Here is a 21,392-nt window from a genome sequence, read left to right as displayed (position 1 = left end):
TCGGCACAAGATCAGGGGCGTATTGTGGGGTTGAGGGAGGGGTTTCGGAATGACAAGTTTGACCGGCCGAAGTCTAGTCTTTTTGAGATCTAAGGTACTGGTTGTCTCAGTGGAGGGACAATAGGACTGTGCACGATTATTTACGAAACAATGTGACAGTCACGGCTGAGATAGCACGTCCCTAGTACCCAAGTGCCAATTGTCATAAGAATGCCCTGGATATGACCGATACATGTTGAACAGTACGCGTCATGGATTTGCCTGCTTCTGTTCTCAAAACGTGTCGACATGTTCATTAGTTCTACCATCTGCGCGGCACACAAAAACAGGAGGTTATTGTTGTCCTGCTGTCAAATTACACTCGACAATGAAGCTGCCCTGATAGACAATCACCTCGGATATTATTACTGCCGCGATCAACGTCAACTCAACATCTAAATATATAACATTGGTTGTACGTATGATTGTCCATGACGGATTGCTTGAAATCTGGATAACATGGGTTACACTACATGCATGTGGATACTACTGTCTTGTTTCTATCATGTGTCTCATTTGAATGTAAACCATAATTCTCGTGGCTATGCTAATTGATGCAATGCAAATTATTCTCTCCTAAGTTTCCGGTACTAACAAGAGCACAACTTCATACTCGGGCATGCGCTGGCTTTCCACCTTCATAAGGAGTAATTCGTTTTCTAACTGGCAGAGGTCGCGGCAGGGGGGTCTTGTAACCAAAATATTCTTCATTGTTGATCTTTAATGGCAGACGATCATTAAGTTTTTGGGGACCTCTGGGGCGTGACAGCTGAGGGGTTTTCGAGCCCATTTGAATTGGGGGCGTGTGTAGTGCTGGAGATTCTTGTTTGTGCAACAGTTCCCTAAGTCGAGCATTTACCTCCTTCTCTACCACCATTCGAAATTCTCGTTGATAGTTGAGGCGAAGTTCCTTATTTTCCAGATCGAGTTGGCGGCGTTTCATGTCGACTTCCTCTTCCAAAAGCTTTAAGCGTTGGGCAAATTTGCGATGGACAGCTGCCATCTGGTCATCGAAATCTTGGCGTTGATCGTTGTAACGCTTTACAATATCCTGATATTTTCCCTCAACTTTGGTGACAAGAGCGTCCTTGCATATTAAGTCTTGCTCCATCAGACTAAGCTGCTTTTGGAGGTCGTTGTAAGGCCCACGCGATTCAACGAGAAGTTGCTCCCGTTGGCGTAGTTGCTGCTCTCGCTGGCGCATTTGCTGCTCTTGTTGATGAATATGCTGTTCCCGTTGAAGGACCTGTTGCTCCCGTTTATGCAAATCATCATCCCTGATAGAAAGCTGCTTTTGGTAGTCCAGTTGAGTTTTCTGCCAGAGCTTGAGATCGATTTCCTTGCGTAGAAACTGCACGGAAAGATTGTTGAGGAGATCATGAACCAGGGGTCTCTCGGATGGGTCAACGGTAATGCAATCGCGGATGATTTGACGAAGATGAACCAGATAGTGAGCAGGGTTGATTTCTGGTATCTTACCCGCTTTGATCTTGTTTTGTAGCTGTAAATGGCTCAGAGCAAGAAACGGTGGTTGAAGAGTACACAACTCAAAGAGAACACATCCAAGCAGCCATACGTCACACACTGGCAGATACGGGTTATCCATGAGCACCTCTGGACTCATATAGTATGGAGTACCAACATATGTTTGGGCGAACTCTTGCTTCGTAGTGTTGATCATTTTTGCGAGACCAAAATCACCTAGTTTCACCTGCTTATTCAGGTCTACTAGAAAGATGTTATCTGGCTTGATGTCGCGATGAATGATGACTGTTTCCAGGTTAATGCTGGGAGCACGTCTCGTCTCTGCGGTGAAAAGATCGACTTTGGGAGCATCGTGACCATAATGGCAGCGATGTAGAGCCAGCAACATTTGCACCATAACTTGCCACACAAACTGCTCGGGAACCCGTTCCTTTTCCTGACGGAACTTTTTGATAAGTCCAGCTAAATCACCACCGTCACAATATTCCATATATATATGGATCGCTTTGAGAGGAGCATCATGGTCGTGTCTCCAGTACTTTACGATATGTTCATGATCAAGTTCTCTCAATATTCGAAGCTCACTGATGATCTGGTTACGTTCCTGATTATTCATCAGAACATACTCGATCTCCTTTCGAACCAAGATTTGACCAGATTCCTTATGACGAACTTTGCGGACAGTACCGAAAGAGCCCCTGCCGATGACCTCCAATGGATCGTAGTCGTCAGACATGGGACGGGGTCAAATGATGGCACTGGAACGAACGGTATCTGTGGGGGGGACAAAAGGACACGGCGTGGGGCAAGCAAGTGGATAGGGCGGTAAATCTCCAGCGCTGGCTTGGGAGAGTCTGCGCTCACAACCTGCAGAACTGGGCGCGTGTTGTGAATTTGCGAGGATTAGGAAGCTTACCAACGCGCAGGTCGCTTTCGTGCAGCCTGAGGAACAGCCAACAAGGCTCATAACTATAGCGTACACTCTGATCTGTCAACCACAACATCCACATATCCAAAAAACAATTATGGCTTCTTTCCACGCGAAAATGTAGTAGAAATTTATACGTTTCTAGTTGGTGACATGAGGGAATACAGTAGATTTTTTGGAGGGGACATAAACGCCCTTGCCACTTTTGCGTGTGTGCTATACCGATGAGGTTAAATTCTCAGACCCTCACAATCACTATTGTTTGGTAACCACCTACTGACCCCCTCACGTTGGGTGCTGACCGAGACGTGGGGGCGATGTGACACGGAAAGCAAACGTCGATACGGAAAGCAACACGCTTTGCGATCTTCCTAAATCACGCTAGTATAAAAAAGCCCCTTACTCCTTTGTTTACCGGTGACGTTTATCTCTCCTCATACGACGGTCCTGCACATAGTGCTGAGACGAAAAAAACTGGCCAAAACAAACACCTGGGCTCCCTCAAGAGCGCACAACTCTCCCCACAATCGGCGTCTATTCCCCCTGAAGATGACTACCCTCGAAACCGTACGGGTGGAGCTAGCGCCTCCTGGAGCCTCGCTGGCTGCGATGCCACGGGCGGTGTCGCCGCCTCCGCATGTGTCTCTGGCGCCCTTGGCAGCGGCGAACCCTGACGTACCCCCTAAACGGGCCCATCGTGAAGTGAGATTCGGTCTGTACATCCTTGGGTCCAATTTGGGCGAAGGCGAATTCGGAAAAGTGAAGCTTGGCTGGCGAAAGGACGGCAAGTTGCCGTCACAGGTGGCAATCAAACTCATCAAACGCGAGCTGCTTGCGAAAGATCTGGAACTGGAAGTCAAAATACACCGAGAAATCAATTCCTTGAAGATGTTACTGCACCCGAACATTGTCAAATTGGTCGAAGTGATGAAACTGGGCAAGTATATCGGCATTGTGCTCGAGTATTGCCTGGGCGGTGAGTTGTTCGAATACATTTTGCAACATAAATACTTAAAAGAGAGTGTGGCGAAAAAATTGTTTGCTCAATTGGTTCTGGGGGTCGACTACATGCACAGCAAGGGACTTGTACACCGAGACCTCAAATTGGAGAACCTCTTGCTCGACAAGCATAAAAACGTGATCATTCTGGATTTTGGTTTTGTCAATTCATACCGTGATCACGATTTGATGAAAACTCTGTGTGGACTGCCGTGCTATGCCGCACCTGAGCTTGTACTCTCTCAACAACGCTATCATGGTCGCAAGGTTGACATTTGGTCGTTGGGTGTTATTTTGTACGCGATGTTAGCTGGCTACTTGCCCTTTGATGATGATCCTGAGAATGAAGACGGCCTGGACATTGTGCGCCTTTACCAATACATCTGCAAAACGCCACTTACATTTCCAGAATACGTGCTGCCATTGGCGCGAGACTTGTTGCGCAAAATTATTGTTCCCGACCCCAAACGCCGAGTCGATATGGATCAGATCCGTACCCACCCTTGGTTACAACACCATGCCAACTTACTTCAGATTCGTCAACCCGAATGGGACCGAATGGCGCGTGAGCGGGCGCCGGTGCAGCCGGCGCCTCGCAGTGCGGCGTCGAAGCGTTACTCGATGATTCAAGAGTCTACCACCTCGAACCTTTTGAGCGCCACCCCCAAGGCAGCGCTGAGCACGTCACTGAGCTTTGCTCTGGCAGTAGCACTCCCACGCCCGGTGCGACAGGGACATGCGCGTCTGACAAGTCATCAAATCGATCCGCTAGTAGTGGCAACTACCGCTGCTTCATCAAACCCCATTGCCAATGGCACTACCAACAACACCAATGTTGCTCCTGGTACATCTTCAGTGGACCCACTGCCTCCTTCCACGATTTCGTCTTATGGCCTGGTGACGCCATCGCGACCCACCTCATCGATCGGCGGTGTTGGGGTCAACTCAGCATCCGAACTCGGTAGTAATGAGTCCACTTTCATTACTCCTAATGCCGTCTCGATGACTGGTGCCACTCGCATTACACCCAGTGAGGTCGTTGCTAATGGAGGAACACTTGTGGCACCGACTCCCAGAACTGCTATTGCTTCTAGACAGCAAGGCGCATTTTCACAAGCCAGTACGACGCGTTTGCCCCACCAAAAGCCCCGCCCAACGCTGTATCACCCAACGCTTACACCATCGTTACTTACTGATTTATACAGAGCGCCACTCTCGACCTCGCCAACGAAGGCACCGCCACTTTCTCAAACAACCGACGAAAATGCTCTGCCTGAGCGATCCCCCAAAACTAAGCGTGACTCGGCTTTATTTTACTTGGAGGATAAAATGGAACAGCTTGATCTTCGCGATGCGGTGGCAGAGAAGCCGCCTCCGGTACCCCAGAAAGATAACGCTCAATACGTTTCGCGGAATTCGCCTCAAACTGCTTCGAAAAGTACCATCGATAAAGGGAAAACGATCACTTCCGGTACCACGGCCACCTCAGCGCCGCCTCCAGTGCCTCCTAAGGAACAACGCAGAGTGCTGCAATACGGTACTGGTGGTTATCAAAACAGCAGCGTCACTAACCTGCTCGTACCGGAAGTTTCCACACGTCCCGTACTGATGATAGTACCGCCGACACTGCAAACGATACCCAAACGCAGCCAGCTGACTCACGACAGTGGTCGCCGCGTGCTTCTGGGCGGAGATGACGACAAGGAGAACAAAAGAAAGAACAGGTTTCTGATCCTTTCGTTTTATCTGGGGTACAACTCGCTGACACAGCTGGTGCTGGCGCTTGTGCGAGAAAAGGAGCGCAACCTCGCAAAGGAAAAGGCTAACGAATCAACCAAACCATCTCATGGTAAAGACCAAGTTAAAGATACTTCGTTACCCAAACGCCCATTGGAGCCACTGAAGGAGCACAATATCACAGGCACCGCGACTAAGCGTAATGTGCTGACGCTGCTGACTGGGAGCAAGTGCCTGACCACTTCCACGGCGCTGAGCGTGCAGGGGAAGGAGGCGCTGGCCGCCCGCAAGGTTATGGACTTTTTCAAGCGGCGAAGCGTTCGCCTCGGTAGTTAGTATTCTTAATGGGAGTACTAGCTCGGATTATCGCATATTGGATTTGTTGTTGGAACTGCACTATTTTTTTTTTCGGCTTTGTTTATACAGTTATGAGCTAGCCCTCCATTTAATGTTTAGACTTGACAGGTAATTTCAGTATCAGGCAGCGGTGGTGTGGTAGTCTTCGCTACATTGTGGAGCCGAGAACTATGAGATCAAAACACCCAAAGCGTCCATGATAGTTTTCAATAAACCACAGCCATGTGCTTCGAAAACCTTAATTATATAATGCATATTCAACAAATGACCGCTAGAAGATTCAGTGGGGGAAGTTTGTGGAATCTAGCCGCGTACGTTATGAGCATCTGCCCTAGTCCACCTCGCGGCGATCTTTGCCACTGACTTGCACCTAATTTTATACCTTATGGACTCGCTCGTTTTACTTCGGGCAAGTCTTATTGGTAATGACGATCTCAAACGGGAGGTGTTAGGGGATGAGGAAACTGTCTCTGACGTTGTGTCCCACTTTACGCTGGCCCTTCACGCAATGGTGATGGACCTCAGTGCTCCTGAGGCTCTAGAGGTCCCCAAGCTCGTGGTAATCGTCAAATTGCTTTTGAATCTGCCTCAGCCGATACCTTGGAAGGTGCTTGATAAGCTCCAGCTGGTTGTTCAACCATTAGTGGCTTTACTTGCTGCGTATCCGAAACTCAAGCGAAAGACGCCCCTCGACATCGATTTGGATATCGTCATCAATTACAGTGTTGATATATGCGTTAATTTAGCAAAAGAGGCAAGCATTAATGCTGATTGGCGAGGTCTAGCCCTGTTTGTTACGCTGGTCGTGACAGACGTTGACGCTAGTGCCGAAGTGGTTACACGTGCATTAACGCTAGTGCCACTCATTGTCACCGAGGCCGAACCCAATTCAGTTGAGCTTCAAACACTTCTGGATCAGCTAGTCTTGGGTCTCAGTCAATGGGCTTCTCCAATAGATGATCCGACAGAGAATGTATACGCGCAACCATTCTCGAAGGATAAATTACTGACCCAGTTGCTCGGAGCATATTGCTTAGCTTTGACGCAACTTGGGAGACTGGGGCTGGCTGAACTAGGAGCGATTCTGAAGCCTATATACGGCCTTTTGTTCAGGGCCCTGCGACTAGATGCAACAATGGCATTAGCAGCGATTAATGTGCTTGCACTCACTCTGTCGAGGCCAAATTTTCCCTTTACACTGCTACAATTGTTTCCCACTTTGATTGACCTTATGGTTCTGCCACCTCCTCTGCTACCGTTGTTTGTTTTATCCCCAATTAGAATTTTGGCTGACTTGTGTAAGCAGAATAACGATCTCAGTTTGCATCTAAAGCAAACAAATCTCGATCTTCAATTGGTAGAGATGTTTGCCCAAAGAGTCGAAGGCGACAAGCTATTAACTGCTCTTCTTCTGCTCAAACAGAAAACGCCAGGCAATGCATTCGCGAGAATTCCAGCGACGATGATCAAGTCTTATCAATTTGATCCTATTGTTGCTGATTTCTTGTTATTGTTACTGGTGCACTGCGCGACAAACGAGGATAACCGTACAAGAATCACGCAGGCACCCGAGCAAATTGGCTTCCATCGAACTCTTTTTCAAATTTTAGACTTACATTTGTGGCTCATGCTCCAGACCCATTTACTTTTCAAATTAGTTCGTCGAGGTTGCACAGATTTGGGTGTGCTGGGGGGTATTGTTGTGGGATTAACTGATAACCCTCTATTTACAAACTGCCTCTACCTTGTACGGCTGCTACTGCGGCTGATTACGCCATTGCGGACGTTTTTTGTTGAACTTAATCTGTTTCAGCTGTTTTTTCTGGCCAATTATCACCCAGAGACAGCGGAACCTCGAGCTGACGGCTTCGTTGTTACTCTTCTTGAGACGCTCAGGCTTTATGAGAGTCATGTTACCATATTAACATCACTCAAACATCCAGTTAATACAGCAATGGTGAATCAGAGTCTCGTGCTTGCCGTGATTGCCAATCTTAGTACAGAATTTCTGCTGTTCAAGATGGCAATTTCTCATTATGATTCATTCTTGACCCTGCTACTGATGGTATTTCGCGAAGCCCGGCGTAGCGCATCATCTGACTCTAAAAATGCCTACGCACACGCTTTCATCGAGTTGAATGTCTTGCATGTGCTCCGAAACATTCTTCACGTGGATACAGACGAAAATAAGCGTGAGGTTTGGCAATTTTTTGAGCTAACAGATATACTCAACAAAACTGTGTATGGTCAATATCCTCTGGAGGTTGTTGACGATCCGGAGCTCCACCACATTTACATCAAACAGAAATTAGTTTCATTTCAAGTATTACGCAATGCGACTGCCTGGCTGCTGATTTATCCAGAAATTGTTGATGCATGGGCACTGTGCTATGATCTGTGGCCTCGCTCGAAGCGGCAACACATTAGTCAAACATGGGATGGATACCTTGTTTCAACGTTGGAGAATTACGACGTGTTTTTGGGTCAACAAGATGCAGTCGTGAATGAGACTGACTTACAAACATGGATGCTTGAAAATCTGGCCGATTATGTCCTGCTTGTGGTTACTATTACTCTGATGGAAGCTAACAGATATGAGGACCCAGTAGAGCAACCAGAGGGCCCATTCCCATCTGATGGAATACTTGGAATCTGGCTCCGCTTACTCAAATGCCACGTCAGAGGGCGTCCTCTGGAACAAGCGGGCTCGCTGGGGGTCGAAAATATTTATGACGTCAAGCTTCTGATTCTCCTTGTGCTCATAAATTTGATCCTGAAAGAGCTGACGAGTCTTGTGTATCGTCAAGGACTTACAGACTACACTTTGTTCGAAACTGTGGCCAATCAAGGTGACCACCGTGCATACCCATCGCTGCAACTGCTGCTGTCACAAACAAGGTTTTCTATCGGGACGCGCTGGGATAGGGTTGCTTCCATGGCTCCAGCTCAAACTTTGATCACAGAACTGAGAGCTCGTTATTTAGAGCAGTTTGGGTTTTTCTCTGTTGTTTCTGATATGATCCGCTATTTCAGCGAGCGCAATCGAGGGAAGAAGTTTAATGTGCGGAATTGTCACGACTTGGTGGAGCGCCTAAGCCAATTCAAGCATCAGATGGAAGTGTTGTTGTATCTGAGAAACTTGGATTTCTCTGAAGCTGGAAATGTGCATAAGGCTGAAGCGATCAAACCATTAGCTTCTGAGGCTCGCCGCAACGTTAATCGTGGCGGTGAAGGATTTGGCTATGACGAGGACGACGATGTTGATGAGGATGATGAAGAAGAAGAAGAAGACGAAGAGGAAGAGGAAGACGAAGCCGACGGCGACAATGAGAATGATAGCAATGACGACGAACAGATGATGCAGCAGATTAACGAGACGTTGGAAGAAGGGTGGTTGATGTGACCACGCTTGGAAACCTCACAAATAAACACCGATTGGCCCGTGTGGCTGAATTGTAGTGACAGCCAACCGTGCATAGCAACAATAATATCATCCACTTACTTTAAATCATGTTTTGATGACCATGAGGAACTGGCTCTAGTGTCTGTGTAATGAAGAAGAAAGTCAAGGCTTTCACCGAGATTTGGTTATGCATGGTTAAACCGAAATTAGACGCTTCTATCAGATTTAGTTACCGCATTTGTGCCGACAGAGGTGCGCTCAGTTCCACCCGAGTGCCAATCTGAAACCAAATTATACTACATATGGGTTTGCGATGGCATCGAGACATGTCCCCGACATCTTCATCCTCTGCTGAAGTCCGAGAGTTAACCTTAGTCGACGAACCACGGGAGTAGACGTTATGCAAGGCGAGCAAGTACAGCACGGGAGCCGCAGTTGATGGGGTCGACCCTGCCGAGGACAAAGCAGAAGCAAAAACGGTTGGATGACCGGAAAAATGGTGTCCTGTGCCTGTAACCCTTCCGAGACCGTTATGTAAAATGCTTTAGTTCTACCCAACTGTAACAATTTAAAGGTTTGCTTACAGATCGCTTAAGCATGTTATACGCCGGTATCAAGTTCGATCTAAGTTGAAGTTGAGCCAATCCAGTAGGGAATCGAGAATTTTGATCTAGGTTGAACCGTGCGGGATTTACGTATACCGTAGATTTAGTGATGCTTCTTGACCCACTTTCTTGGACGCGTGTTCTGGTCTTCGGCATTACCGCATTCCAAGTTGGGACAGATTCTGTTCCTGTTTGGATGATTCGGCGCGCTCGCTTGCTAAGATGCATGCAGGTGTAACGCCTCAGTTAGTAAAGCCGGCGAGGAAATGCATCGTGTAACTTATATTACGACGCAGCCAGAAAAGCTACACAGATTGGCTGGTTTAGGTTCGACACGAGTCTGTTTATTCCGTGCCACTACAGTAAGACGATCAAGTTTTATCAGTTCGAACCGGGATGAGGTTGGTCTTGTTCGCGGTGTCAGAAGTGGCTTTGACTGACTCGTCCATGACATTCTCATCATGGTACTATCGGCATAGTTTATGTGGCGAAAGCTCGTACCGCAACACCTGCGCGATGCAAATCCCCAAACCAACGCCTCGAATTCCCGTCAAAGCATATAATCTCTAGTAATCCCAAAGTAAACCCCAGCGGCCGTTCATTCGTTTTCTTTACCCGAGCACTATGTTGGTTACCGTGCCGGTATTAGCCGCGTTGGTATCACTCACCTCAGCTAAAGAGGTTTCAGGGGTTTTTACTTCACTTGACCTGGTGAAGTTTGAGCCGGGAGCCAACTACCTCTACGATACCCCCAACTCGGCCCTGTGGAAAGCCACCGTTTCTTGGAAAATTGAGGGTTCCAAGTACTCTGCTGGAGACACATTCACGTTGAACATGCCCGGGGTGAAACGGTTTATCATGGATGAAACCGAAGTTGACTTGAAGGTGGGTAGCCTGACTTACGCCAAATGTAAACCGTTCAATGGTCTCAACATTGTCGCTTTCTCTCAGCTTCAATGCACAATGACTGACACTGTGACTCTGCTGACGGTCGCGTACGGTCAGGCATCGTTTCCAGTCGCGTTTTGCAATGGCGGGTCCAGCGGCAATGTCGACTTGGAGTGCGCAAAATTGTGGCACAAAGGATCTAACACAATCACTTTCGAAGATGGGAAACCGTTGACCACTACCGCCAATTTTGAGGCAGCTCCTTATGACTCTCGTCTTGTTTACAGTCGGTCCACTCTGGTAGATCAACCTCAAGCGGCCAATTTCTTGCGTGGTGGCGTTTGTGAACAAGGTTACCGTCTGGGCACAATTGGCATGATTGTCAACAACATTGATTGTAGCAATGTCGACTTTGGCTTTTCGAATGACTTGAATGACTGGTCCTACCCCAAACTGGAAACGGAGCAATTCCCTCATCAAATCTCGTGTCTGAGAACTCAAGTCACCGTGCTGTACCAGAATGTACCGAAAGGTTATGTTCCCTACATTGTGGTGAAGACTAGCTATGCTAACAGTGACCGTGTTCAATACATCAACCGTTACCAATGCCAAAACTCCATTTTCACTAACCGCAATGAGCGCGTTGTTAACTGGACTCCTTACCAGGGTCTGAACCCTAACGGAAATGGCATGGCAGAGGTTGTGACTACCACTACTTGGACGGGAACGACGACCGACGTAACTACTCTTCCTTGGAAGCTGACGAATGGTGCTACCATCACGGTGTTGGTAAAAGTGCCCGATACCACCTCTCCCAGCCCGTCACCAACACTCGAAAGTACCCCCGAGCCGTCGCCATCTGTTGAGTCAGCCACGGAATCATCAGCATCGTCTTTTAAATCCTCATTTAAGCCGACCCCATCTTCTTCATCGGAAGTTACATCCTCCTCGTTACCCCCCAGTGAGTCGCCTAGCTCATATACCGAATCTTCGTCCTCTTTGACTGAAGTTTCGAGTTCTGTGCTGGCTCTGTTGCTGAACTCGTGCTACTTACTCACATCTACTACAACTTTCACACCCACTGTCACAGAAACCATTCCATCGTCGACTTCTGAGACCGAGACTTCCAGCTCGACTTCTGAGACCGAGACGTCGACCTCCGAGACTTCCAGCTCGACTTCTGAGACCGAGACGTCGACCTCCGAAACCTCCAGTTCGACCTCCGAGACTTCCAGTTCGATCTCCGAGACCTCCAGTTCGATCTCCGAGACCTCCAGTTCGATCTCCGAGACCTCCAGTTCGATCTCCGAGACCTCCAGTTCGATCTCCGAGACCGAGACGTCGACCTCTGAGACCGAGACGTCGACCTCTGAGACCGAGACGTCGACCTCTGAGACCGAGACGTCGACCTCTGAGACCAAGACTTCCAGCTCGATTTCTGAGACCGAAACTTCCAGCTCGACTTCTGAGACCAAGACTTCCAGCTCGATTTCTGAGACCGAAACTTCCAGCTCGACTTCTGAGACCGAGACGTCGACCTCTGAGACCGAGACTTCCAGTTCGACTTCTGAGACCTACAGTACTGATTCAACCACTGCCTCTAACACTAATATTACCGGTTCGTGTGTCATACTTACGGAAACGACGACCTACACTCCGTCGATTACTCTCACGTTGACGACTTCAGCTTCAAGGGTACCTCCGGTTCCTCAACCTCCCATTGAACCTCCTGAATCTTCGAGTCACACCACCGAACAGTCTGCTGCCGAGCCGACCACTGGGCTGTCCTCTGAGTCTGAACAGTCTGCTGCCGAGCCGACCACTGAGCCGTCCTCTGAGTCTGAACAGTCTGCAGCCGAGCCAACCACTGAGCCGTCTTCTGATTCTGAACAGTCTGCTGCCGAGCCGACCATTGGGCCGTCTACCGAGCTGACCACGGAGCTGGTCTCAAAATTCACTCCAGTAGAATCCTCAGACTCCAACTGTACTGCGGTGACTTCAACTACAAAGGTCACCCCTACGTCGATTATCATCTCGGCTTCAAACCGATCGAATCCTTCGGAAGCAATCGATGTCAATGTCCCTTCTGACACATCCGACAATGAAGAGGCCTCAACTTTTGAAGAGGTAGTTTCTACCTCTATTGAGACTGAAATTGAACTCAACAAGGTGACCGAAACAGTGTGTGTTGAATGCTTGAGTTCTGGAAACCTTGTTGGGGAATTTTCTTCAACCTTGATTGCAACATCAAGCGAGACGCTCCTCTCTGTGGAACCAACTGCTGAGAACATTGGGGACAATGGTGAAACTCCTGCAACGGATAACAATAAGAATCCAGTCGAATCTGTGGTGACTGAAAATGTCCATGGTGGGAATCCCAAGACTGATAACTCAGAGGGTCAGAGTGAAACTTCTGCATCGGCAGAGTTGGTAGGTCAAGGTGAAACGGCTTCGAATGACATTCCCAAGGCAGTTCAGACTAGTCCCACCGAGAACGATGTTGAAACTACGACAATCGAGTCTCACGAATCAGCATGGGCGACTGTTGTTTGCCATGGTGAAGGTTGCAACGTGAATGGCCATTCCACATACCCAGAGCACATTCTGACCGCACCTCAGGGTCAACCCGATCGTTCTTTACCCCACACCGAGGAACTTGAAAACCCCAAAATAACCTTATCAGCTTCTCCCTCCCAACTTTCTTCACACCCTGAGCCCACAAAGTTGGTTTCTCCTCAGCCCTTTGAAGGCGCTGCAGGAACGATTAAGATCTCACGTGTGGCTTGGGTCTTGGCAGGTGCGCTCATATTTGTTTGATGCTCTCCCCAATACCTTAAGCGGAGAATATCACTAATACTCTAAAAAATTGCAATAAATGATTAACAAAGATATCCATATACAAGTAGATTGATAGAATTTTCATTACTTCTTCAAGCTGAGTAGCGAAATCAATGATTCGTCCAGAGTTTTTACGGTTTATTGATCAAAACATATGAGGGGCTTCAAGATCAAATAGCATAAATTGTAATTATTTCAACTTACCTGCGTATAGCGTTACCAAAAAATTTATAGAGTTTGAGTCAAACAATTGGGCGTACAGTGGTGCTATTTCTCCCAACCTTGAATAAGCCATCAGTAATAATGGATGATCAATTTGTTCAGGCGACCTACCGTATTGCTACTCTTCGAAACCTTAGTTTAATTTATATTCTAGATAGCCGCAATATGAACGTCTTATGATTATGCGACTACTCAAATGATATAAAGCAATGCTGAGTTGTTTAACCTCAAGAGATATTTTCATCTATCTTGAACTGCTCCCACGCTTTGTTCAATCGTATGAAAACTGCATTGCAAACCAACCCCGCCCGGGGGTTCTCTTTGCATTGCAGTGCCAATTTATCCGGGTGAATGGCTGAAATCACTTTCATGTACTGAATTTTCACTTGTTTTGGAAGCATCAAATCATTCAACGTCAACTTACGCAATTGAGGCTTCATCGCTACTTGCTGGGGAATGACTTCATCCAAGTTGGAAAGAAGTCCTCGCAAGTTATTTTGCTTGCGTTTAGCCCAAGCGTCAAGCTCAGTTTCGATATCATCAAGAAGTTCGGTTTGATCTTCTTGCGGCTTCAACTTTGTGGGTGAACGTTTCGTCACAGGTTTAGGGGGAGCTGAAGATGTCGTTGCAGGTTTAGGCTTGGGTCGGTAATTTTGCGGGTTAACAACCTTGTCAACTCTGCGACGACCATCAGTTACTTTGCGATCGCTAACGCCAAGCTTGGAGACAAGCGTCGTGTACAGTTCTAGAGCGTTTTCATAACGCTCCATCAACTCATTTACTTCCGCTTGAGTGAGAAGAAGCTTTGTATACCAGTACTTGATAGGTTTATCTGCGATGGTGTTATCGCTCGTGGTGTATACCTCATTCTCATGATCAATTAATTTGAGGGCATCCTCAATAGCTTGTAGTGACTGCTTAAGATTTCCCACCATTTTGTAAGCGTTTGCCAAATTACTCCCAATAATGACACGACGTTCATGATTATCTGGTAAGCGTGCAAGACATGTTTGGAACTGCTCAAGAGCAGTTACATAGTCACCAGATGAATACGCGACGGTCGCTGCCTCTTTTGCGGTGGTGTAATCAGTTTCATCAAATGTGTTGAGGGGAACATTTGATCGGAGGGAAACCAGTTGATTCGGGCTCAGTAACCCTAATAGATCGATGGAATGAGAAGAAGGGATAGCTGGTTTCTGTTGCTTCTTAGGGGAAGGGCGTTTGGGAAGTTCATACACTGATTGCACTGAATCAGGTTTCTTTTGAGGTCTTGAGGGAAGGGAGTCAGGACTCTCTGTTTTCAACAGTTTTTGTTCACGACGAGCCCCAACTGCTTGAGCATTACCCCGGGTGGACCTGCCCTCTTCAAATCCTCTAGAAGATTTCTCGGTTTGAGCCTGCTTTGGTTTATTTCCACCGGGAAGATCTTCACGGCGTTGTTCACGCTTTTGCTTTTGCTGTCGAATTATTCTCTGAATTTCGACCTCATCTATATTCTCCAGATCGCTCCCATAATCCTCAACATTGTACTTTTTTTCGATTGCTTGATCCTTGTATTTTGATGCTTGCTTCATCCACGCGGGCAATCCATCGTCAGTCGTTTGGCCTCCGTCAACAAACTGATCAATGTTTTTCTTGATTGTTTTGTTAGCCTTGTTAAATAACGAATATCCCATCAGCATGCCTTTACTGAACCACTGCTCCAAGTCGGGACCTTGGCCCTGTTGTGGGCGCGGGGGCAATACGGATTCTGGCTCACCTGCTCCTGCGGCCTTTGCCATAATATAATTGACGCAGTTTTGAAGATTGTACCCTTTCCGATCTATAGCTTCATTGGCAGTATCGACATCAAAGCCAACATCCACAAGTTTGGCAATCAAAGCATCTCGTTGAGAGTCCAGACTGGCTTCACGTTCACTCGTTTCACCTTGATCCTTACTGGGTTTGAACAGTTGCGTTTCTTTTGAAGTGTTCGTTTCTCTAACGACCCGTTGTAAACTTTCGCGGTTGGGGGTAAATGCATCGGTGAAGTCGTCATCAAGTAACAGGCCCGTACCGCCATTGGAACTTGGAGTAGAAGATTTGGGAGCACTTGAGTATTTAACAGCAGAGCTCGAGCCGAACAAATCATCGAGAAGGTCATTAGTCGACGATTTTGAGCCATTTGGCTTCTCTTGACCGAGTATATCCAACAAGTCGACGCTGTCCGACGGTAAGTTTGATTTAATAGCTCCATTAGTCTGATTGGTGTGACGGGAATTAACTGACAATATGTCGAAAGGATCCAGTTTAATTGCACTCGATGTCAGTAACAGCAGCAGCAGCAGCGTTGGTGTGAGAGGCGGCGCCATAGCACCCTTTTGGAGACGCTGTTGCATTGACATAGATGATTCATTATTCTTACGTCGACTCCCCGCAAATAAATCAGCAAAAACGTCCTGCTTTGGTGGCATTGTTCTGTGCGAGTGCTATCTTGGAAGGTACGTGTCAATGGTACTGCGACTAGTGTACTTCAATCACGTGACCAATTTGGAGCCCGAGATTGTGATTCGAATTTGTGGTTGGCTTTTAACAAATTCATATGTTCGAGTGTTCATTTCATTATCGACTGATATGCACGGAATTTTTAATGTAAAGTTATATAGGACTCTTCAGAATGTCAGGTAACGTCTGCGATGTCAGAGGCGAACAGATGTCATCCCCTGTAGTCAGAGGTGTAGGACAACTGTGGGAATATGAAACGTTACCATTAGTTCAGAGGATGAGTTTGAAAACAATTCACAGTGTTTGAAAAGCACGGTTTTACATGACGTAACTTCAAATAATTAGAGTGGCTTGTAAAATGTTTGTTAAACAAAGCCGTTATGGTGCAATGGCCCTCATGGTTCGCCCACACCGAGCAAATCAGGGTTATACTCTCTGTACTGAAGGAACAATTCTTTTCATTTGAATCTACCTTTTTTAGCTTATCTCGAGCCTCATCGCTTGTTCTCGCCGTTCTTAATAACGCCGCGCATGTTCGACCTTGGATGCATGAAAGTTCGGGTATCGAAGGCCGTTAAGGCGGGTCTAGTCCCACTACTAAATAGAGAAAAGGCGATCGCTACAGCACGGCAGAAAAGTGTTAGGACCACCCAAGATCTATCGCTTCACGTAATCAACTCTATTTAAATCGTTTTAACTGGCACCTCGTTGCGTTTTGAACGTGTACCCCAATTTAACCCCACATAAGCATCTCATGCTCGAATGCAGTCGCGAGTAGTGGTATTTCGGATTGCAAGTTATTACTCATCCATTTAGCAATGTCTCGAACCATCGAGCTTCAACCGATGGAGGGTCTGTCTACTCATCATCGGATGGTCACTCTCAAAGACAAATCGAAGGAGGAGCATCTGGCTGAACATGATGAACAAGATATCGAGCAAACTGTGCTGGTTCCCGATTCCGATGATGAATCGCATGACGTGTATCCTGAGGGTGGCCTAAGAGCGTACCTCGTTGTGTTGGGGGGATTTTTTGGTTGTATTGTCAACTTAGGTGTTCTCAACTCTATTGGGGCGGTACAAATGTGGGTGTCTGGACATCAACTCAAGTATTACCTGGCGCTGACTATTTCCTGGATTTTTTCAATCTATTTGGCATTGACCTATATGCTTGCCATCATTGCCGGTCCTATATTCGACCGTTACGGCCCACGGCATATCATGATTGTGTCAGCTCTTCTCATGTTTGGTGGTCTTATGGGAGTTGCGAGTGCCACCGAATTATGGCAATTTGCGTTGGGGTTCATCTGCCTTGGGACCGGTAATGGGCTTGGCATGAGTCCTCTGATTTCCACTCTTAGTCATTGGTTTTTTGAGAAACGAGGCACGATGGTGGGTTTTGCGACACTGGGTGGCCTGGTGGGGGGTTTGGTGTTTCCACTTATGCTCCGATATGCTTATTCCAAATACGGCTTCGAATGGGCCATCAGAATTTTGGCGTTCACGACTTTGGGTTGTATGGTAGTTGCTACTGCGTTGGTAAAAGAACGCTTTCGCCGACTGCCACTGCAAATGTCTGAAAACCATCGACTGACACTGAAATGGGGTCACCTCAAAAGCAAAGTTTCTTTGAAGTTCCTCGTTGAGTTAGATCGTCGTTATTGGATACTTGTTGCTGGTGGATTTTTTGCTGAGCTCTCACTAGTGTTGATCATGACATACTTCTCAACTTATTGTATTGCAAAGGGCCAGACAGAATCAACGTCATTGTTATTGGTGACAGTATGGAACGCTACTGGTATTCCTGGACGAATTGTCCCTAACTTCGTCAGTGACTATTTGGGCCGGTTCAACATGAATGTGGCAATGATTCTAGGATACACAATTGTCATTTGGGCAGTTTGGCTTCCGCTAGGTCATTTGGTTGGGGCGCTTTATGCATTTGCTGCCATTGGTGGATTCTTTTCTGGCTCAATTCTTCTGCTATTGCCAGCATGCCTCTCGCAAATCACGCCTGTGAGGGAGATCGGAATCCGTTATGGTATAGTCAACTTTGTGTTATCCATTGCGAACTTATTTGGCGTCCCAATAGCACTGGCAATCATCGGTCAGGGTACACTGAGCGACTATGACAAATTCGTAATTTTTGTCGCTTGTTTAGCCACCGCAGGTTTGGTGTTATGGTACGTCGACCGTGGCGCGGTGGCAGGGTATAAAGTGAACATTAAAGTGTGAATTAAAGTACAAGTAAATAAATCAAATCATCAGCATCCTAACATTTCCACTTGACTTGTACCAGCTGTAGTTTTCATGAAAATTCTAAGATTAATTGTTTCATGAGTTAAACGTCGAGTAGGAATTCAGCGTCGTTGCGCTATACCACCTTGTCCAGTATATTGACGTAACCCTTGGTTGACCAGAGGCGGTATTTGCTGTCCTTGTACCTGTACATGTGCCACACCATCTTCGGCCTGGTTTGAGGCACCAAGTCTTGATTCAGCAACTTGTATCAAGGGAACTAGGCACTCGTATTGCTTCAGATACTCCGAAATTGCTTGTTGAACCTGATGAAGCTTCTTAACTACCAGAATGTAGTACAGTTGTTGAGATTGGTCTGGCGGTATTGTGGCAAGGGTGGTAACAAACTGTGCCATGCAATTGCGGAGACCGTTGATTTCAGTCTTTAGTCGGTCAATCTCGGTATACACTTCGGTTGGTTTCACACGTCCCAGCTCAATATCCTCCAACTGAAATGGTGGTCGTTGATTTGTGGTAGCCATATCCATAAGGTGGGTGATCGCACTAACACTATAGATAGGCGCAAGAATATATAAATAATGTTAAATGGCATATCCAAAAAACACCTTCCACTACAAAATATTGTTTGAAACTACATTGATGAAGATATAAAGAAAACTAAAGACGTGTCACAGTTTTTTATCAATGGTTTATAGGAAATATGCGTGATGTGTTCGATTAACTCACGATGCGCCAAGTGTTCGAGAAATCGATCTCGAGTAAACTATATAGAGTGCTTTCCAAAAACAGTTTCAAGTAAGACCGTCAGCTCCACCCAAGCCGAGATAAAAATATGGTGTTGTGCCTCCACCCGATCGTCGCGACCTAACCCCACGCTCCTCGGTCCGGCATTATCACATGGATCGGTAACCCCACAACCGACCTTTGCAAAACTAAAATCATTAGGAACTTTAACACACGCACGTCATGACCAAGGTACTTGTTACTGGTGCCAACGGCTACATTGCTCAATGGATTGTGCGGTATTTGATTGAAGGAGGGTACGATGTCTTAGGGACTGTGAGATCTAATGACAAAGGCGACCGCCTCGCCCGCTTCTTCGGCCCCAAATTCCAATACGCTGTTGTCCCGAATATAGTTGACCCCCATGCCTTCGATCAAGTGCTCAAAGATCATCCCGAAATTACGGTGGTTCTTCACACAGCGTCGCCCTTTTCTTTCGAGGTTGAGGAACCTGAGCGGGATATTTTGAAACCGGCAATTGAAGGAACGAAACTGATTCTTGATTCGATTTTTAATTATGCCCCTCAAGTGACGCGGGTTGTCATTACAGCATCTACTGCTGGTTGTCGTCCTGAAGTGGAACTGCCAGATAACGTGGCCAATGAAGAGACTTGGACGTTTATCGATTACGACGTCGCCAAAGACAACCTGATTTTGGCTTACTTGGCGCTGAAGCCCTTGGCGGAGAAGGCAGCCTGGGATTTTGTCAAGGAGAAGAAGCCTAACTTCACCTTAACAACGGTATTGCCTGGTTACACATTTGGTCCTCAATGCGATCCAGATGACGCAAAGAAAGTCAAGCTTAACCAGCTGATGCAAGTGATCGATGACTTGCTCGAGCTGGAACCTGAGACCAGAGGTCCCGTTAAGCATTTTGGCCCCTACATTGATGTGCGCGATGTTGCTAAGGCTCACATTGCCCCAATCACTGACTCAAAACTCCATGGTGAAAGATTACTTTTGGTAGACCGCCGGTTTACCATGCAAACTTTAGCCGATATCGTCAATCGCGAATGGCCAGAACTCAAAATTTGGAAAGGTCACCCAGGTGGTGACACGTATAAGTTACGGAAATTGGGCAAGTACGATGCAAGCAAAACGAAAGGGCTTTTGGGATGGGAATTTATCGATATTGGAACGTCGGTGAAGGACTCTGTAAGCCAGTTATTCCGTGCTCGCGGAAGTAAAATTTGATGATGTATGTTATTAGAAACACTAAGAATTCGTAAACACTCTGAGCAAATTAGAATTGATTTGGTTCACCTTTGCGAACCGGCAAACCCAAGTAACGGGCAACGTCATCGAAGGCAGCCTTCAAGTCAGCGTCGCTGATCAGGTCATGAATTTTCAGCAAGGCCAGCGCCAGCGTCTTCTCCTCCAATGCTTTCTTCACAGCCTCGGGGTCATCCAGCTTAGCAGCCTGTGCTAAGGACTCAAGACGAGTATCAGGAACAAGTACTTCATAGAAAAGTGCCAATTGAATGATATCAATTTTGGGCAACTTTTCAAATTCAGCCACTGTGGCAGGAAACTTGAAGCCCAAAAGATCTTCTGTCGGTTGTTCACCATCACGGTTGGACAAGGGAGCAATGCTACCTTTGGTAGTCAGGTTGTACACGCGTCTGATGCTTCGGTCCTCGATACCATCCAACTGGCCCTGCAACTCACCGACCATTTGAATAAGATCTTCGTTAGTGACGTAGTCAGTCAAGTCGAGGTCATCAACCCCTTTCAGCTTGTCTTGGGGGTTCAATTGGCGTTGAACGTCATCAATCAGCTTCATTCTCGCCTTGACGTCCAGAACCTGTAACTGCACTAATTGCTGACCAGTTTTGGCAAGCAAAGCACCCTGCTTTTCAACTAACTTTTCGAGTTGGTCAATGCGTTGTTGAATGTCAGACATATTTGACAAGGGTAATGTGGAAACGTAGTGTTTAGATATACTCCGCGCCACCACTCTTACACATACCCAGGTGGGCGCGTCGTGTCCCTACCGTAATTACCCCAGTGAGCACCAAGGAAGCGAGCCTAACGATATTCTGCAAAAGAAACGATCGGTTCAGGGTGTTTTAGGGGCGACAATGAGCCGAGCCAAGATCGGCTCACTACACTTAGGTTGTGGGACCTTGTGGGAACCACCTATCGATGGCATTCAGACATTTTTCCAAGTAAGCAATACGGCTTGCTGAAAACTGCAAGGTGATTGCTCTAGCATCACCCCTCCTCAGCTTCACCATTAGGCTGAACATGGTCGTGTGAGCCATGTCAATTGAAAGGGGCTCGCTTTTTTTCCCCACGATCGTCATCTGCTTGAAAATTGAATCTGTTCAGCAAATATCTCAAGGGGCCACTCTAGTCTTACTTCT

The 21,392-nt window shown here is 47.0% G+C and overlaps 9 protein-coding genes across 9 annotated transcripts; 5 read left to right on the top strand and 4 right to left on the bottom strand. All coding sequences in view use genetic code 12, as the record gives it.

Annotated features, from left to right (window-relative positions):
* Window positions 1-646: 646 nt before the first annotated feature.
* On the bottom strand, window positions 647-2,260 carry KIN3 (serine/threonine protein kinase; the record flags this gene model as incomplete). Its single annotated transcript, XM_034154608.1, has 1 exon — window positions 647-2,260. One exon carries the CDS (start codon window positions 2,258-2,260, stop codon window positions 647-649), a length of 1,614 nt encoding a protein of 537 aa, XP_034013136.1.
* Window positions 2,261-3,001: 741 nt separating this feature from the next.
* On the top strand, window positions 3,002-5,524 carry DIURU_002002 (protein kinase; the record flags this gene model as incomplete). Its single annotated transcript, XM_034154607.1, has 1 exon — window positions 3,002-5,524. The coding sequence occupies one exon, from the start codon at window positions 3,002-3,004 to the stop codon at window positions 5,522-5,524; it is 2,523 nt and encodes an 840-aa protein (XP_034013135.1).
* A 406-nt stretch (window positions 5,525-5,930) lies between these two features.
* On the top strand, window positions 5,931-8,948 carry DIURU_002001 (uncharacterized protein; the record flags this gene model as incomplete). The annotated part of the gene is made up of 1 exon (XM_034154606.1): window positions 5,931-8,948. The coding sequence occupies one exon, from the start codon at window positions 5,931-5,933 to the stop codon at window positions 8,946-8,948; it is 3,018 nt and encodes a 1,005-aa protein (XP_034013134.1).
* Window positions 8,949-10,177: 1,229 nt separating this feature from the next.
* Window positions 10,178-13,258, top strand: DIURU_002000 (uncharacterized protein; the record flags this gene model as incomplete). Its single annotated transcript, XM_034154605.1, has 1 exon — window positions 10,178-13,258. One exon carries the CDS (start codon window positions 10,178-10,180, stop codon window positions 13,256-13,258), a length of 3,081 nt encoding a protein of 1,026 aa, XP_034013133.1.
* A 470-nt stretch (window positions 13,259-13,728) lies between these two features.
* FGR32 (Fgr32p) lies at window positions 13,729-15,954 on the bottom strand (the record flags this gene model as incomplete). The annotated part of the gene is made up of 1 exon (XM_034154601.1): window positions 13,729-15,954. One exon carries the CDS (start codon window positions 15,952-15,954, stop codon window positions 13,729-13,731), a length of 2,226 nt encoding a protein of 741 aa, XP_034013132.1.
* An 849-nt stretch (window positions 15,955-16,803) lies between these two features.
* Window positions 16,804-18,219, top strand: DIURU_001998 (MCT family MFS transporter; the record flags this gene model as incomplete). Its single annotated transcript, XM_034154600.1, has 1 exon — window positions 16,804-18,219. The coding sequence occupies one exon, from the start codon at window positions 16,804-16,806 to the stop codon at window positions 18,217-18,219; it is 1,416 nt and encodes a 471-aa protein (XP_034013131.1).
* A 125-nt stretch (window positions 18,220-18,344) lies between these two features.
* Window positions 18,345-18,770, bottom strand: MED3 (Med3p; the record flags this gene model as incomplete). Its single annotated transcript, XM_034154599.1, has 1 exon — window positions 18,345-18,770. One exon carries the CDS (start codon window positions 18,768-18,770, stop codon window positions 18,345-18,347), a length of 426 nt encoding a protein of 141 aa, XP_034013130.1.
* Window positions 18,771-19,209: 439 nt separating this feature from the next.
* DIURU_001996 (SDR family oxidoreductase) lies at window positions 19,210-20,220 on the top strand (the record flags this gene model as incomplete). Its single annotated transcript, XM_034154598.1, has 1 exon — window positions 19,210-20,220. The coding sequence occupies one exon, from the start codon at window positions 19,210-19,212 to the stop codon at window positions 20,218-20,220; it is 1,011 nt and encodes a 336-aa protein (XP_034013129.1).
* A 49-nt stretch (window positions 20,221-20,269) lies between these two features.
* MRP8 (Mrp8p) lies at window positions 20,270-20,929 on the bottom strand (the record flags this gene model as incomplete). Its single annotated transcript, XM_034154597.1, has 1 exon — window positions 20,270-20,929. The coding sequence occupies one exon, from the start codon at window positions 20,927-20,929 to the stop codon at window positions 20,270-20,272; it is 660 nt and encodes a 219-aa protein (XP_034013128.1).
* Window positions 20,930-21,392: the final 463 nt, after the last annotated feature.

This window comes from Diutina rugosa, assembly GCF_008704595.1.
Source record: "Diutina rugosa strain CBS 613 chromosome Unknown scaffold8_size298685, whole genome shotgun sequence".
In the NCBI taxonomy this organism is placed as follows: Eukaryota; Fungi; Ascomycota; class Pichiomycetes; order Serinales; family Debaryomycetaceae; genus Diutina; species Diutina rugosa.
The sequence above is the reverse complement of the archived record's forward strand: the minus strand, read 5'-3'. Positions and strand labels throughout refer to the sequence as shown.